Below are 18,208 nucleotides of genomic sequence, written 5' to 3'. Positions count from 1 at the left end.
AGTCCAATAGGTCAGACCATATCACACAGGTCTACCATATCACATAATCTCAATAATGAACTACGTTTCTTTGTTTTGATTCCGTTGATGTCTTTTTATCCATACCATTATAGCAATAATAAGATGGCCAAGAAGGCAAAAGTATATTTAATTAACCAATTTAAGGGTGAACAAAAATCCAGTACTATGAGTTCTCCAACAAGGACAGCAGAGAGAAAAATGGAAAGAAAGATAATCCAGTAGGTCAAAAAAGGAGAACTTCCTCAGGATCCATACCGTGTGATATTGAGAGTTTTCTTCCCCTAGCATTCTGTTTGTTTTAAACCAAATTTAATTTTAAGATCTCTGTGAAAGAGAAAAAGTTTATTATTTCCATATACGTATGAACTGAGGCAAAGAGCAGTCATGTGACTTGTTTGAAATTATACAATTAAGTCAATGGCTGAACTGTAAACAGAACCTAGGGATACCCAACTGCTAGTCTGATGCTCTAACTAATGGATCATGCTCCCTGCTATGTAATAGGACTGTTTCCTTTAATTACAATTTCTTCATTCACCATCAGGTTATCAGCCAGAGGCTTTATCACTGGTTTTGCTCTTCTTGTATTCATGGCATTACTCCAAGAATATGAGATTTACATGATAAAAAATATAAAGACCACTGTTTATGTATCATACCAAATCGGAAAATTCCAACCAGTGTGACGTAGACAGTTCACTAAGCCTGCACTTAATGGCATATTTATAGGTAAAACTGCAATTTTAGCATCCATTTTGGGTTGGTCAGTGACCTGGAGAAAATTAGTTTTGTTTTTATAGAATCACTAATGTCAGTGCACTTAAAATCTTACATTAGAGCATTCTATGGTCTCATCAGTCAACAATATTCACAAATATGACCTATATACAGAAGTCCAAAGGGTAGCAGATTTTAGAGCATTTGTGGTGTTGGGAAGTAGAATAAGATAAAAATCATGACATGCTCTTACATTCTATGCTGAAATCTATAAAAGAAAACGGACTGGGTAAACAAGTAAGTATCTGAGAAGAGGTGTGCAGTCACTTGTCTTTGAGAAGCACTTTGCGTTTCTTTGGCACATGTCACGGCAGCACTAGTAGCAGCAGCCTTGCCCTTGGTGCTGATTTCTTACTACTCTAAATGCCTCCTCCGAGCCAGAATACACTGGCTGTTGCTGATCACGCTGTGAGACACCTGCACTGGCTACTAGGCTTGTCATGACGCACAAAACCCTACCATCTTCAGCTTGACATTGTGCAAGTTATAATTATTCATCCAAATGAATATGTCAGAGCAGCAGCAGCAGACCTCTCATCAGAGCAAAAGAAAAATACATCAAAACATTATCAACCCAGCAGGAAGACAGGGACCATAAGGAAAATTACCCATTTTTAATATGGATGCCACAAAGCCATGCCTATTACTTTACAAAAAGAAAGGAAAATAAAGACCTTCCAAGTTTAAAAGTCCAGAAACACTGAATCCAAAGAGGAAATGTACAAAAAGCAGACAAGGAATTTTTTAAAATCAATTATCTGGAAGCTATTTACAATCTTTTAAATATAAGTTTGCTATTAGACTACAATAGTAACATTTATTTCCCTTAAGAACCACATCTGTTTAAAAATTGTTTAAAAAGAAAAAAGACAGGAACTCCCACAAGCAGAATTGTGTCCAATAGGTCAATGATAAAAGATACACAGTAAAGAAGTTTGATGTTGCTTCGTATTTCCAAAACATAAACTAACAATGCCAACACTTTTATCACATCTAAAAAGACTCAAGAGTTCATACTTGCTGGCGGTATCACCAAAATGCTTACGATGTACAGCTAGACTCTAACAACAGGCAAATAGTATATTTTGAAAATTTTCTGAATTTTAGTGGTTTATGTAAAAGAAAAACTGAAATCACCCCAGACCGCCACAAATGAAGATAAATCCAAATTCTGTGAGCATATATAAAATAGGCAAGGGTAAATATAATTCCTATCTCATACTTAAATATGAAAAAAGTATAACTTTTATAACAGACTTTAGGAGAATATCTTTTCAGAACAAGATATGGAATATTTTCTCATTCAATACACGAAAAGCAGAAATGACGAAGAAGAGAGTGATAAATGTGACCACACTGAAACGTTAAACTTCTGATCGAAAAAATGTAACACATACAAAGTTAAAAAACATGCCACAGGGAGAAGATACTTATATCCCATATAACCAATAAATAACTAGTATTCAAAATATGTAAGAAACGCTTATAATAAAACACAAACATTTAAGTAGGCAAAGATTATAAACACAGTAATAATGAGTATCAGTTCTTGATAAGAATTAAGGTCAGACTAAAATCAGACTAAGACTTAGAAAGGATTTGGGAAAGTAGGAATTACTATGCATTGCTGGGTAGGAGTATAAAGTTATGCAACTGATTTTAGAAGATAACTTGGCAATATTTTGTAATCTCAAAGAGATGCATTCCCTACAATACAGCATTTTCAACTTTAGGCATAAACCACACTAAAAGTCTCACATGCGTAAAAGGAAACAGAGAAGGATGTTCACTGCAGCACTGTTTAAGTAAGAAATTGTGAACAACCATATAAGTAGGGCAATGAATAAATTAACTGGTGGATTCATATAATGAAATGATATAAAGCATTTAAAATGATATAAGATCATGGGTAAATCTCAGAAACAATGTTGTATAAAAAAGGCCAGACTGCAAAAATATTATAGAATATGGCATAAACAAATGTAGCAAAAAAGTATGCATGGATAGTATACATACCAATTCCAGTCAAGTGGTTTACCTCTAGAAAGGGAAAGAAGGAAAGAAAGAGGAAAGGAGAGAAGCAAAAGAGGGGTAAAGTTTTAGGTCCCAGAACATTTTATTCCTAAGAGAGAGACAGAAAGAGAGATATCTGAAGCAAATGTGACAAAAGATTAAACATGTCAAATTTGGCTTGTGGTTAAAATGGTGTCCAAATTTTTATCTGTACTATACTAAGAATTTTAGTATGTTCTTTTAATTTAAAAGAAGAATTTATGACATTCCAGTTACCGCTAATTAATTCTGTATTCTTAGAACTAATACAAAATAGAAAACTTGACGTATGACCCAATTAAATCTAAATCTGAATTTGAATTAACAATATAAACACTTATTCCATGCATCTATGTGCAAGGCACTGAGCTGGTGTTAAGTAGGGATAGAAAATTTAGAAGAAATTGCCCTCTAAGATTTTCTAGTGTTAGAGTCACAAACTAATTTTGCTAAATGGCAGGATAAGGTAAGTGCTAAACAGTCTTTTTGTGGAGATGCAAACTTTTTCACAGATTAAAGTCTGGGGAAAACTTGTATGATTATCTAAATTAAAAAAACTAGGAAACTCATCAAAAACATATTCCCAAGGTTGAACCTTGGGATTTTAATAAATATTAAATTATAATTTAGAGATAGCATATCTGGAAAGAGTAATACAATCTAGGTACAATGTTATCTCATGACCTCACATAATACATAAAGATAAAGTTTATAGAGCCAAATAGAAAAATGTATATTCATGTTTTTTGAAAAGTATGCAATTTATGTATAATCCCAATTCTTTAAAAAACAATCAAAACAGTATTTCTTATACATTTATAACACACATCAGAATACCAAAAGCAAATCACAGGGTTTTTCCTCCCCTTTATTTTGCTGTGTTTTCTTGATTTCCATTGGAAGGAGGGAGACTTTTGTTTTTAAAGAAGAAAACAAGAAAAATATTTTTAAAATATATATGGTATAATTAAAATTTGACCCTTCACAAGACCATTTAAATCCTGTTAGGCTTTTTTTTTTTTTTTTAAACTAACTTCATATACAAGACAATTATTACTTTACTGTATATATTATAATTTAAAATGTAAGTATAAATTTTCACTTGAACCTACCAAAACTTCATAACAAAAATAAGGGTAGTCTCTATTTAGAGAGCATTTGTAAAACGTCACTAGGAATTTTTGTTTCGCTTTGCATAAAAATAGAAAGGTTCTCTTCATTTTGGTATCAATTTACTTGGTGAGACAAGGACTATGCCTGTCATCATTAGGTTGTTCTTTGAATCTAACCACCATTCTGCCAGATCTTTAAAAATCACACATGTGAATGTTGATGATGGAACTGTTGATAATCATACCATATCTTAGCCATATAAATGGTACAATTTACAATGCATTCCTAAATACATTAACTTGTTAAATATCAGCAATGTATTGAGAAATTGACAGGAGTAGAAGAATCTCCTATATTCTTTACTCAAAGTAAGAATGTTCCAAGGCACTTACAAAAACAATATAGTCTAAGTTCAAGGATGAACTAAGGACAAACACTTTAAAACAATAAAAACTGAATAGAAATGGCAGGGTTTATATTTTCAGTCATAACTCATTCTCCTCTGAAAAAGATTCTCTGATATTATGTCTGAAAAATGCCACCCAATTTTTAACCTACTGCTCACTGCTTTATAAAGAGTTCCTTAGGATTTAAATTTAAAGTAAAATTTCTGTCAATAGAGCTTCTTCAAGTTTATTTAACACTCTCAAAGTCCTGTTTATAAATAAATGCTTAAAGAAAACTGAAAAAAATCACTTGTAATCTATAATGGCCACTTATAAGTAAACAGAACGTGCTTTTTAGCTACTTAAAATAAATTTAAGAATTTACCTGTGGTGTCCAGGAAACAGAAAACGAAACAGGAAAATCCACAATACAATCTGGTGATTCTGCAGGGTACTATAAAAAAGCATAAAGTTAGGTCATTTTTGCTTTGGTGTGACAATTTCACATAAAATATTTTAGAAAAACTGAATATATTAGAAAAAGTATTATTATAAATGCAAATGTATTATATATCAATATTTTGATTCTATTATTATAGAGATATTAAGAGCTGATTAACAGTCAAGTTAAGCTCAAGAGGTACAAAGTTTGGTGATTTGGGGGTGCCAAACCAATCAGTTTTGAAAAAAAGAGTAATGAATTAAGTCAGTGTCAGGTCAGCTGCTAATGTGATTTGAGGGGTAAACCACACTGAATCTCAGTTTCTTTATCTTTAAAGTGAGAGATCAAAATGGTTGATATTTAATTTCCTTTCAGTCTAAAATTTAACCTCAAATAGCCTCAGTCACTTGTTAAAAGAGGCAATATTTGTTAAAAGAATCAAGAAATGCACAAAAATGAACACATATAATTATCAATTAAAGAAGTATTTTCCACAACAAAGCATTTAATTTTAGCAAGAAGATAAATAAAAAGAAACAATGAAATGTCTCTGGCTTATTAAGGAAAAACAAAATAATAGTTTTAAGAAAAATCTTTTCATGGTTGATAAATAGAAAATTAATTAGTCAATAGTTTTATACAAAAAGTGATAGTCACAGGACTAACTAGGTTTCTAAGTTAAGACAAAAGGTAGTTTTTCTTAAAATCAATTTTGTTATTAGAGAATTGTACTACATGATTTCTCTAAGATTCAGTCTGGATTCTTGAAAGTCACATGTAATTTTTAAAGTGCTCATTTCTTTCCATTACAAAGCTAAATTTACTAACATGAAAATTAGTTTTAGGAAAACTCCATTCTCTCATTTGACAAAATGTTTAAAATAAGTTTTAGACTTTCACTTTTTTCAACCTCTTATTTTTAACTACTTTGTTGCTTAGCAAAAGGGTACAAAAAATTATCACTATAGTATTTGTTACAAACATCAGCCCATTTGAAATCAATGCTTTGAAAAGAATTAACATTTAGTTACAATGACAGTCTGGTTAAACATAAACCTATCAATGTATACTCTGACTAATGGTATCTAGCTATGCAGAAGTGATAACACAAAGGTAAATATACAGGAGACTATACAGAAATATAACAGTGCTCTAATTTAGAGGGAAAAAAGAAAGAAAGGTCTGGCTGGGATTACAGAAGAAGCCCTATTTCAGACAATTCAAACTATTAGATGATGTATGCCAGATGATAACTGCTGCAATCACTGGAAAAACAATTTGTACACTAATTTTTATAAGTCATGCGATTATCTCAAAGTAAATGCAGGCAGAGATCTTAGCTTTCTCTGGTTTCTAGTTCTGCTAACTAACCTGTGACCTTGGATAAGTCATTTAACGTCTCTGGCTGTTTTATATGTAAAAATGATGGAACACAACTAAAAACACTGTAAAATCTCTTTTCCCTCTAAAAAATGTTAATATTCTGCAAAAATAATAATGCACACTTAAAACCTCCTTGGGTCAAAAATGGAATATTTAGTTCACCTTGAGTTGCTGCTATTTATTGTCTACTGAGCTGACAATGAACAATATCAACTCTCTAACTTAAACAATCATCAACCCAGTTAAGAGTATGAACTTAATGTTTACTGTATACAGAGTAGATAAACCAAGAAAAGTATCTTAACTTTAGAAGTCATTAAGTACGTACGGCACATTATGTTAAGAGAGAATATGATCCTACATTCAAATAGGGCTCAGGGTAGTAAATGGCACGTATGTACTGACAAAGAAAGAGATCCACAAGGAGTTAAATAAAAAGCAGGTTATGATAAATATAATATGATGCCACATATCTGAGATAACATTCAAATATATATTTTAGGTGTAATTATGCAAACATACAAACATGTATATAATAAATGAGACTGATCCATATGTATGTGGCTTTACCATCTATTATGAGTTAAATGTATATATATTGTGTTAATTATATTCACTTCCAAGATCAATTCTGTTTATATAATATAATAAATGCTACATAAATGTATTGAACCTAAAAAGCACAAATTTATACACTTCTGGATGATTTAACATGAATTATGCAGTAGCATCCTAGATACTCATTTTTGGAGTTGTTTGTATTGCAGTACTAACTACAACATCGATAACTAAATACAATGTTGTAAAATGATTGTCAAAATTCAGATTATTTTTCAACAGTAAGTTATAGGTATATACAAAGCCACTAGAGACTAACTGCCAAAAGCTTTACTTTAGAAATCCAGTTGACAAGAACAACAAAAGCTCCACATAAAGAAATGAATTGAAAAGTAGATACAGTAATTAATTTTTCATTATTACAGTTTTTCAAGTCTCACTTGAAACAATTCAATCAAATCAATAACTATAAGAGAAAATAATTATTATATAATATTAAGTATATATTTTTGTCACAAACAATATTTTTTAGACTCTATAGTATACTTTTCTATGGAAAAATTTAACCCAACCCGAACTGTGATTGGACCCCCCCCAACAAAAGAATACATACAAATTGCAGCAGATTACAAAAACAGCCATCAAAGACAGAGTGCCCAGCCTCTGAAACATATCTATGATTTGTTTTTCAAGTAGTTCTGATCTTGGCCAAAGCTAAGAAAGCCCTAGGCTACTTCTTTTTTAAAGGAAAGACAAAAATTTCACCTCATGGTTTAGGAGGAACTGTAAATACTGCATAAAAATACACCTATAAAAATGACAAAATTCAGCTGTTTCTCATATTTCTTTTTGATTTATATACTTACTTTTAATGGGGGATGTCTAGACAAAATTGGTATTGTTTTCTTTGTGGGGTTTTGGAGACAGTGAGGTAGAGTGGCAGAATTGGGAGAGTAGGTATTCAAGAATAAAAACAAATGCATTTCTTTATTACGTATCAAAAAATATCAGATAAAAGAAATAGAGGTTTGTGTATTTACAAAAATAAGCGTGTTGTAAGGTTTGTCAAAAAAAAAAAAAAAAAAGAGCTTGACCCTTTAAAATTCAGTTTGGATTAAGATTTTGCATTATGTACTCTTAACATGTAAAGTTTTAGCTTTCACTGTTTTTAACTGACAATCCCAAATATTCCTAAGAAAGAAATGACCACATCTAAAAGACAACTTTAGTCTCTATGAAAACCAAACTAAATGGACAATTAAAGACTCTAATAAATCATACCAACACAAGATTCATTTAGTTTCAGCCTGTCTTTTTTTTCTTTTTTTTTTAAACGCAAATTTTTTTCTTACTAACTCAAATAAAGCTTTCTCTTCTCTCTTGCCAGGGCATCCATAATAGTGCTTCACAGCTATCGATGCTGCAAAAACTGACACTTGAAAATATTCTCTAGAGAAATATTAAAAGTGTCACCTTATCTACCTTGAAAAGTTATAAGAAAAAGCAGACAGAATGGACCATACTAGTGGCTACACATCCTCCCTCTCAATACTACCAATAATGTCATTAATCAGAATTAATGATAAAATCTTGTAGGTGTAGTGATAGGCAATGTAGACTTAAATCATTATCTCTTAGTAAGTAGAAAAGATTGCAAAAATGAGGCTTTAAAAAAAAAATCAGGATAGGATGTATTTTAAATTTTTCATTTTGGTCTTCATAGCAGCAAAGCAACTTTTATCAATGTACAAAACATAAACAAATAAAACTTTGAAGAAAATGACAGAACCCTTGCCACTGGCAGTATATGACCTTTGGAAGGATAAAGGCAGATTTCTCCTTGATCTTAAAAAAACACAGCTTTAAAAATTAAAAAAGAAAACCTTTTTCATTTTCATTTAATAAAAATATTCATGTAACTTATTTTACAAAGAAGATTTCTATCCCACTAATTTTTTCTCAAAACTTATCACATATAAATCTTGAAATTATACATAAACGTTGTGTGTGTAAGAAAAAGAGAGAATGAGTCATTTCTCAATTTGTCTGATATAGAGGCACTATAAGATACCAACTTTTCTGTGTCACCCAGTACAGCTTTATATATTAATTTTCTCTCATGAAAAGCTTAAATGCCAGACACATTTTTAAAAAGGACAAACACAATTGATCTTTTCATCACTACAATCTCATGAAACAGAGTTGATTGATGACTCCTAGGGACAATTAAAAAAAAGTTAGATGACCTGGTTTTCTCAAATTCTAATGTTTCCCCAGTGATTACTAAGTAAATGATTAATATCCTGAACTTGCTTATTCTACTTATTTCTCAAAATTCACAATCTATAATTAAAAAATAAAGACGAAACAGCTACGTTTTGTGCCAATAAAATTAGTGAGTAGTTATAGACCACTAACCTGTAAGGGCTCTATAAATAGAAGTGTATAACCTTTGCAAAATTTTTAAACAGAGAAGTAAAAAAATTTCAGCCAAGACAACAAAAAAAGTATGCATATGTGTGTGTCTGTGTTTGAGGGGTCGGGGGAAGTCAGAAATAAGAACAACAAAGGTAATTCATAGTAGGAGTTGAAGACAAAAGACTTTCTTCAGTAGAACTTTACTTGGAATAGTGGAAACTTCCAACTCTTTTCTACATAGGATGTTATGAAAATAACATTATGGTACTTTGAGGCTGCCAAACCTTATTTGTAGTATTTCTTTACTATAAAGTCTATATTTTGATCAAATTTGAATTACAACAGTGACATGAAATTATAGCTAGGCTTTGGGAAACTTAGTGAATAAATTTTTTGAGGCGTTCCAAAATAATTTTTTTTTTTTATTTGGCCATGCCGCACAGCATGTGGGATCTTAGTTTCCTGACCAGGGATCGATTCCGCACCCCCTGCTTTGGAAGTGCAGAGTCTTAACCATTGGACTGCCAGGGAAGTCCCCCAAAATAAATTTTAAGTGTCATATATATATTTTTTTTAGAAGCAACTAGCACTCGTTTACATTGAAAACCTTCACAGGGTTCATTTCCCAAAGTATTTCCTGGCCACAGTAACAGTTTAACAAAGCACATACCTTCGCCTTCAACTTGACAGTGATGAGATGCTCTCTACCAGAAGCATCTTCGGCTTTTAACTTGATGGTACTAAAGCAAGTATCCACATACACAAGCCTGATGAGTAGAAGAGAATAAAAAATGATCACAATAGAGAGGGTGGGGCTGGGGGGAGGGGGAGGTTGGAGGATGGTAGGATTTGAGATGAACATATTTGCTATATTTCTATTAATCCATTACAAAAATTAATCAGAGGAATTTGTGTATGTTATCCTATTATGCAGCTATAGATTTACTGCCGTTAATACACCAGCCCAGTGCTTAATGCAGTCATAGATCTCTGGGTTATTTACAATGTGTGTCAAGTCTCATGCTGTGGTCAGTGAGCGCTACGTCTCGGTTTTCCATCACCGGAACCTCTGGCGCACACAGCATGTTCCTGTCAGACTCTACTTATGTACACATTAAACTTCCTGTCAAACTCTTTGATCCATTTCTGTAGTTTCATACAATATGAGACTTTTATGCTTCCTTTATTTGTTTTTCTCCTCAATGAACTTCTCCTTTATTATAAATAATGTTACTGTACAAAAGCCTGGCTAGTATTAGTTCATATACTCAAATTGATCCTCTAAGGAAAATGCTGTATAAGCACAGGTACAGCCTGGTCTCCTAACAATAAATTTTCTTTTTGTGCAATATATAGCTTCTGACACTTAACCTGGGCATGTATTCAAGATGACTAATATTTTAAACACATACCACAAGCACAATTGTTTTGGCTTTAAGTTGCTCTAAATGCATGAATTTTTTACAATGGAAACCAATACCCTTTGAAATATATCATTCTGTAAAAATATGGTCCCTTGAGAAGCATAAGCTACTGCCAAAAAGGTTCAAATTTAGCAGTATATTTACTAGTGAACTGGGCATGTGGATATTTTTTTGACATTTTTACAGTACCATTCTCTTGTAAAGATAAAAAGTAGCCTAACAGTATTGCACAACTTATCACCCAGACTGATGGTAAAACCTGTTAGAGTTCAAAACTAACATTAGCCTCCTAAACTAGGAAACATTTTTTTAACAACACTATATGCTGTTTAGTCACTGGCCAGATATAATGGTAAAATGGGTCAATTTCAAGAAGTGCTGGGCAATAAAGTTGTGGAACACTATTTGTAATGAAAAACAGATCTAAATCTGAAGATACATATCTTCAATAATAGAATAAAAAGTAAAACAGAACAATCTTTATCAACAGAAAAAATGTTTTATCATAATCTATAAAAAGTCTAGAGTCTTAGAAAACAAATGAAAATTATTCTAGAAATGTTTATTTACATAAAAATATCAATGACTATATATTTAATCATTATTTTCTTTCAGCTTTATTTGTAAATGTCTCATATCCCCCTCCCCTCAAAAATTTACAACATGAGACTTTATCACATGTTTTATCAGTATGACTCTAAGGGTTAGATATATGGGCATCTGACTCTTTGAAAACATCAACACTTCAGATTCAAGATGTTGAGATGAGCATATGCATTTATATCCTCTGTCTACTCACACACAGAAAAAAGGAATTTTAAAAAGATATGCATAATCCCACAGTTATAAAAAGCACAAGAAGGAATAGCATCAATCAAAGCAAATTTTCAACAAACTTTATAAAGATGTAAAGCGGTCAGAAGAGCACTGAGTAACAAAACAGATTAGAGGAGAGAGAAAGAGGGCTCCAGGAGGGAGACAGCTGGCAAAAAAAGAAAGTCTACAGAACAGAGGGTATTACTTATATGTGGGAAGAAATTAAGGAAATTTTTTAAAAATACGAGAAACCAAAATGGGAAGAGGAAATTTTAAACTAAATCATAAACAATAAAGCTATGTTAAAAATGGTAATTGCTCTACCATTAGCTTTTCAGTGAAAAATATTTATGTAGTCATAAAAAATTAAACTGCTTACTAATTACAATTTTTAGAATTCAGCAATAGACAAAGCTAGCAGACTTAATTATAGATACAGAAACTAATGTAAATATATTTGATCATTGCAATTTAAAACAGAGACAACAAAAATTGAGAAGGAGAAAGAGAAGGATATGAGGAGGGAAGATTAGAAACATTAAATTTTGTAATTGCTAATTTAAGAGTAAGAGATACCATCTTTAATTGAACAGACATGAAAGAAGTTTAAGAAATATTAAAGCACATAGAAGAATAAAAGAATAGTGATGGAGAGAGAAGGCAGTATATGAACTAAATCCATTTTTATTACAGTAGTTAATCAGTATTTAATTCTGATCAATCAAGCAATGCTGAATATAGGCGTATTTTTTAGAAATACAGAAGTTACTTGTAAACATGAACATTTCAGAATGTTTGTCTCAAAGTATAAGACCAGGGATGCGATACGGTATGGAAAAAGCCTGCTGCTTTTCATTATAAGCCCTAAATAGTTTAGAAGCATGATGAATATATACAGAGAGAGAGAGCAAGAAGGAATAGGGAGAGAGAAGGAACAACTAAATCACCAACTAGTACTTTTCATACTTCTCATTGCTGCTTGGCATCAACATGTTCAAAATCATTACGGAACATCTATAAAATAAGACAGCAATAAACTAAAGTTCTAGTCTTTTGTTTGCAATCACACGGACAAAGTTTAAGATGTAGAAATAATACATTAGAGAAAAACAGGCTTATGCTCAAAATACTGCCCTGCAGTCAAAAGGATCATAAGGTTAATTTTGTTAAGCGTTAAGACAAAATTCAAACTTTTAAAAATTTGTAATTTCAGGTTAATCTCAGCATCGTCATTTAAAATTAAACATTTTACCCATGTTGATTCCTGTCTACTCTGTTTGGGGAAGAAGGAGAAAATTAATTGTGATTATTATCACGTTTAGTACATGTGACTGAGATTGGCAAATGTGCTCTAGTATTTATTCTCAGCTTCTTCCTTTTGGTAATAGGATCCCAGCCACCGCAGCACTCCACCTAAACCGAGTTTTAGCTGGGTACACTCCATCCAGCTAGCAACCCTTCCAGCTGTCCTTGGGTATCAGCGTATCACTAAATTTTGGCCAATGTACTGCAAGCAGAAGTGATATGTGCACCTTTTGGATCATTTATAACAAAATCGTGGCTACCCCTCCCCCAATCCCTCCCATTCTCCCTTCCTGTACAGTGGAACTTAGGCCAATAAGACCCAGCAAAGACCATGCCGACAAGAACAACCTCTTAGTGCAGCTCTGACCAACAGAACTTTCTGCGATGATGGAGGTATTCTATATCTGCACTGTCCAAAACAGTAGCCACTAATCATATGTAGCTATGGAGGACTTAAAATGTAGCTAGTATGAATATTAAATTTTTGAGTTAATTTAAATATAAGTATCAATAGTCACATGTGGCTAGTAGCTACAATGCTGAACAACGCAGCCAGTGGATGGTTGAAAAGCAAAAGAAACCTGGGCTCTTGGATGACCCTGTGAAACAAAGCCACCATCTCACTCTTGACCACCTGCCTACCTGTGAACTGTTAAATGAGAGATGAATAAAATTCTATTTTGTTTGAAACACTGAGGATTTGGAGTTCTCTTTGTTAACAGCAGCTCAGCCTGTACCTTAACTAGATAATCAATATTTGTATCTACTCACGATAGAAAGGAATATCTTAACGTTTGGTCTACAGAAGAGATATTAAAGGGGAAAAAAACAGCAATAAGCTCTTACAAGTAATATTAAAATCAGTTTTTCTTAAAAAAAGGCTAGTTCAAATGTTCTCTTTTATTGGTAAGTTGGATATCTCAATTTAAACAACATGAAATAAATAATTTCTACTCATTTAAATAATACATTTGGGCAACTTTCATTATTGGAAAGCTCAAATTTTTGAAAAGTTATAATCACATTTAAAACTTATATTTAGAAGTTTAGGTATTTACTACTTAGCTAGACATATTCTAAAACTGACTAAGAAATTATAAAAACATAAATATAAAAATCTAAAGAAATAAAACACTATACTTTTTGCACTTTACTTTGCATTTATCATTTGCTGCATTTATTTATAAGTTACTGCTTGCAATAACTAAAATGGCACTAAACTTAGAGTTAAGGTTTTTTTAAAATTTTTATTTATTTATTTATTTATTGGCTGCATTGGGTCTTTGTTGCTGCACACTGGCTTTCTCTACCTGTGGTGAGTGGGGGCTACTCTTCGTTGTGGGTTGTGGGCTTCTCATTGCGGTGGCTTCTCTTGTTGCAGAGCACGGGCTCTAGGTGCCTGGGCTTTAGTAGTTGTGGCTCGCAGGCTCTAGAGTGCAGGCTCAGTAGTTGTGGTGCACGGGCTCAGCTGCTCCGCAGCATGTGGGATCTTCCTGGACCAGGGCTCGAACACGTGTCCCCTGCATTGGCAGGTGGATTCTCAACCACTGCACCACCAGGGAAGCCCAAGAGTTAAGTTTTTTAAACATTTGAAAGGGATATTAATACTTAAGCTTCAGAGAGGTTTTTGTTGTTCTTCTTAATAGGTGAATGTTATCAGTACAGAAAAACAGAATGAATGTGCTTTATATCTCTTGAAATACTATACTTACTCTGACCAAAAGCTTAAGTTATACAGTTTTTTTCATTAAATATCTAGATGTATTTACGTACTAATACCATCAAAAGGCAGACTGAAGACCTTCATGTTTTAATAAAGCACCAAAGTTTCCATTTCCACTCTCAACTTTAAGCATTAACTACTTCAAAAAACAACCTCCCTAGTTAACATTTTTCGTCCCTGTGTTTTCTGTACACCAGTCTATCCTGCCTTCCATTAACTAGAGTAATCTTCCTAAATATCTTTTTAATCATATCAACCACTTGCTCAAAAATACTCAGTGAGTCCCCATCACCTGCATATAAAGAATCCTTAGCCTAACAGTCAAGATCTTTCAGTCCGGCCCTAATATTAATCCTCTTATGTGAGCAACTGATCCACTCCCAAGTCCAAAAATGAACTGCACGTTTCCATCACTACAAAGTTGCCTCCCCCATTCCTACCCTTTTAAGGCTTTCTATATGCCTCCCAAGCTTTCCCAATATCTACTTCCTCTCAGAACCTTCCTAAATTATCCGTAGCGCAAAAGAACTTCACCTTTCTCTAAACTGTCATACTGCTCCTTTCCGTGTTAAGTTTTGCCTCCCAATCAAATAAGCTTTTTTTTTAGTAAGTAATATGAAAGTTTTATTTTTCTATGTATGTGTCAATGCTCTATATATTATATGAACATAAACAAGCTGCTGTCAGACTGGTTCATATTTACTGATTTGCATGTAAGTTTTAAACAACTAAATGCAAATTCTGTTCAACTAGATACTCTAAACACATGACCAATGTTTAGAAGGACAATTTTTTCACTTTTATATAATTTGCATTCAGTGATTTGGACATATGTATGAGGTAAAAGCACTCTATTTATAAAGGTCATTTAGAATGAAATTCATACTTTTAACATCTATGTTCTTATGCGTTATACAACAAAATTATCATTATGATTATAATTAAATCATAACACTAATTATGTTGTAAAACTCATACATAGTCGGACCTTTTGGTGAACTAGTGTCTCAACAACTTTATATTTACTTTACACAAGGAATTATTTGAGTCACATAACTTATGTTTCTTTTCAACCCTTATTACTAAGCATCATTGGTTTCATTTGAAAAATGAAGAGTATGTGGCTCTGAGAGGTTATGTGACTTGCCCAAGGTCACACAGCTGATAAGCCAGAATTAAAGCCCTTGTCTCATTACTGGAATTAATTTAGTATTAACAAGTATCTCCATTTCTCCCAATATGTTATATAATTCTTTGAAATGCACTGAGAATTATAGAGGATATCACCATCAATGAATTAAGTCCATTTCAAAAATATTGGACTTAATTAAAAATCTAATTTAATACATGTTGACAATCTTTCAGCAGCACAACAAATTTAGTAAAACTCAGCTCTTTCCCAAAATAAATTTAAAAGGCCAAATAGTTTAATTCTACTCACTCTAAGCAATAAATAATATGCTACATTAAAAAGGACAAAACCATCAGGTCACTACCCCCTGTTTGAATCATTTAAGCTCTGAATTATCTAGGACCATGTGATTACTAAAATAAACATAAGATATCCTATAAATAAAGTGACTATGCATTTCTTTTGAACTGGGACACTTTTGAGACTAAAAGGGGCCAAGATAAAAGGCATAAGTTAGGACTATCCTAGGTAAAGTGGGATATAAATCAGCCATTCTATAAAGCAAACAAAGCTTTCAACTTCAGGACATTCTTAATACCAAACAGAAAATCCTATTAAACCCCAAGAATTCTGTTTAATTCTTACTGTTCTAATGAGCCATTCTGTAACATAACACAAGCAGAAGTTAATGGAAACCCATCAAGACACTTTTTTGCATCACCCACTTTTTGAGCCAGTATAACACCCAAAATCATCCACAACTTCATCTTACCCTTAGGACAACTTGCTGTTTTTAGTGTGTTTTTAAAGAAGTTGAAACAAGTGTAGAAATTACAATAGCAGCAATCAAACTTAAGATCAGCTACTAATTCTCAATGTCATTTCTATAAAAAAAAAAAAAAAGGTATACGAATATACAGGAAAAAGGAAAGATTTCAATCATATTTTTAAACATTTCCTTTTTTCTAACTTAATTTTTTATAAAGCTTGACCCTATAGAACTGATTAGATATGTCAAGTATGTAATTTAAAAACACAGCAAGGTTTTCCTTACCTTAAAAAAAAAATCCTTCTTTTATTATCAGATTTTACTATTCCACTAACAAATCTACAAGATTATTATTTAGAGTGTAAGTAAAATATAGATATTTCATTTGGTCTAGGAATCATGAAGATTCTGAAAATCCATTTAAATCAATTTGTCATGCAAATCATTATGTGTGTTACTTTAAAAGATATTTTAAATTAAGAAGCTAGACAGCTGCTCAGGCAGCACCTCAAAAGTTAACAATTCTAGCACAGGGACAGCACAGTTCAGGTCTCATTTGTAGCTCTGAGGGTCCTGAAACCCAGTATTATCAGTGTGTCAAGTATACCAGGCCTGATTTAAGAATAAAGTCACAAAAATAAAACTGAAAGGAGATGTTCTTACTTCGCCAGACACTGCTGGATAAATACGGACAAAATCATACTATTTGGCGTCTCACAATCAATCCATGCAGACAACTTCTCTTCTGCTAACACACTGTTTATTTGTAAAGACTATGAAACTAATGATTAGGTAACAGCAGGTATATTCTAATTCAATCATGCATCCTAGTCACTATAATTAAACTATGAGCTTTCATAAATCTAAGCAACAGATTTCAAAACTATCATTTTGCACATGGTCAATTTTATCTGTGGTGCGATAGTCACACTTCGAGGCTGAAACTAATAAAAACTATGTCCAAGTACTTGAGGGAACTTTACTAAAGGCTCCATACCAGAGCTATCCCCACAGCTCACCTCCAGGGAGCCATCATTCACGCCAAATGCCTGAGCACTGTTATGCAGCCAGCCTTGGCAATATACACTCATCTTATATACAAAGCTGGGGATGAAAATATGTATCTTGAAACTTATTCTGAGAATTAAACAAGAACTCTATAAAGTAGCTAGCAGGAACTTAAAAATGGAAGTTCCTATATATAATAATCTAAGGGGGAGACAAACATTTATACTGTGATGAATGCTATGGCAGAGGCATTCATATGCTTACCTTTGGCTTTCATCTATTATCTAAGTTAGAGACCTGTTCCTTTTTCTCCGCTATCAGAACAATGTATATAAAGCAAAGCAAAAGTCAGTACTTCCTATTTATCTATAAAAACATTTATTCCATAAAATATTTTATATACTTGCACTATTTCTCTTATAACTTTGTTGCTAACAGCTCTCAAAAATCCTATACGTATACACCATAGTACCTATCTGAGTTAGAATTAAGTACTACTGGGATCCATCTACTTAAATTCTGACTCTTCCACTAGATGTAAGTTCCATGAGGAATCTTAAGTCTTGCCTGTGTATCTTCACTGCCTTACATTATAGGCATTCAATAAATAATAGGTGGAAAAAAATGAACAATTCAAAAATCTGATACTTGCATACTCAATGCTTCAACTGATTTTCATTACTGGAGTTCTCCCAATAATGTCACATCTGCTTAGAAAACTGCCTCAAACTGACTATATCAAAATAACAGAAATAAAACTAGAAGAACATTTCTTCTTCCCTTTCCAAACCCTGCCTCCATTCCTAATTATCCTCTAAACACTAAGATCTTAACATTTAAGCATCAGAAAATAAGTCAAAATAATTTTTCTCTTTTCTATC

The 18,208-nt window shown here is 32.5% G+C and overlaps 1 protein-coding gene across 2 annotated transcripts in view; it reads right to left on the bottom strand.

Annotated features, from left to right (window-relative positions):
- The window catches only part of FANCL (FA complementation group L), a 77,787-nt gene that overhangs the window by 35,600 nt on the left and 23,979 nt on the right, over positions 1-18,208 (bottom strand). For both annotated transcript variants that reach the window (XM_007189687.2, XM_057558267.1), the window contains exons 6-7: positions 9,821-9,917; positions 4,735-4,803 (exon numbers count right to left, since the gene is read on the bottom strand). In XM_007189687.2, coding sequence (XP_007189749.2) covers positions 4,735-4,803; positions 9,821-9,917 — 166 coding nt within the window. The remainder of the gene's footprint in view (positions 1-4,734; positions 4,804-9,820; positions 9,918-18,208) is intronic.

Source organism: Balaenoptera acutorostrata, chromosome 12 (assembly GCF_949987535.1).
Source record: "Balaenoptera acutorostrata chromosome 12, mBalAcu1.1, whole genome shotgun sequence".
Classification (NCBI taxonomy): Eukaryota; Metazoa; Chordata; class Mammalia; order Artiodactyla; family Balaenopteridae; genus Balaenoptera; species Balaenoptera acutorostrata.
Note: the sequence above shows the minus strand (reverse complement) of the source record. Positions and strands in the feature narration are given on the sequence as shown.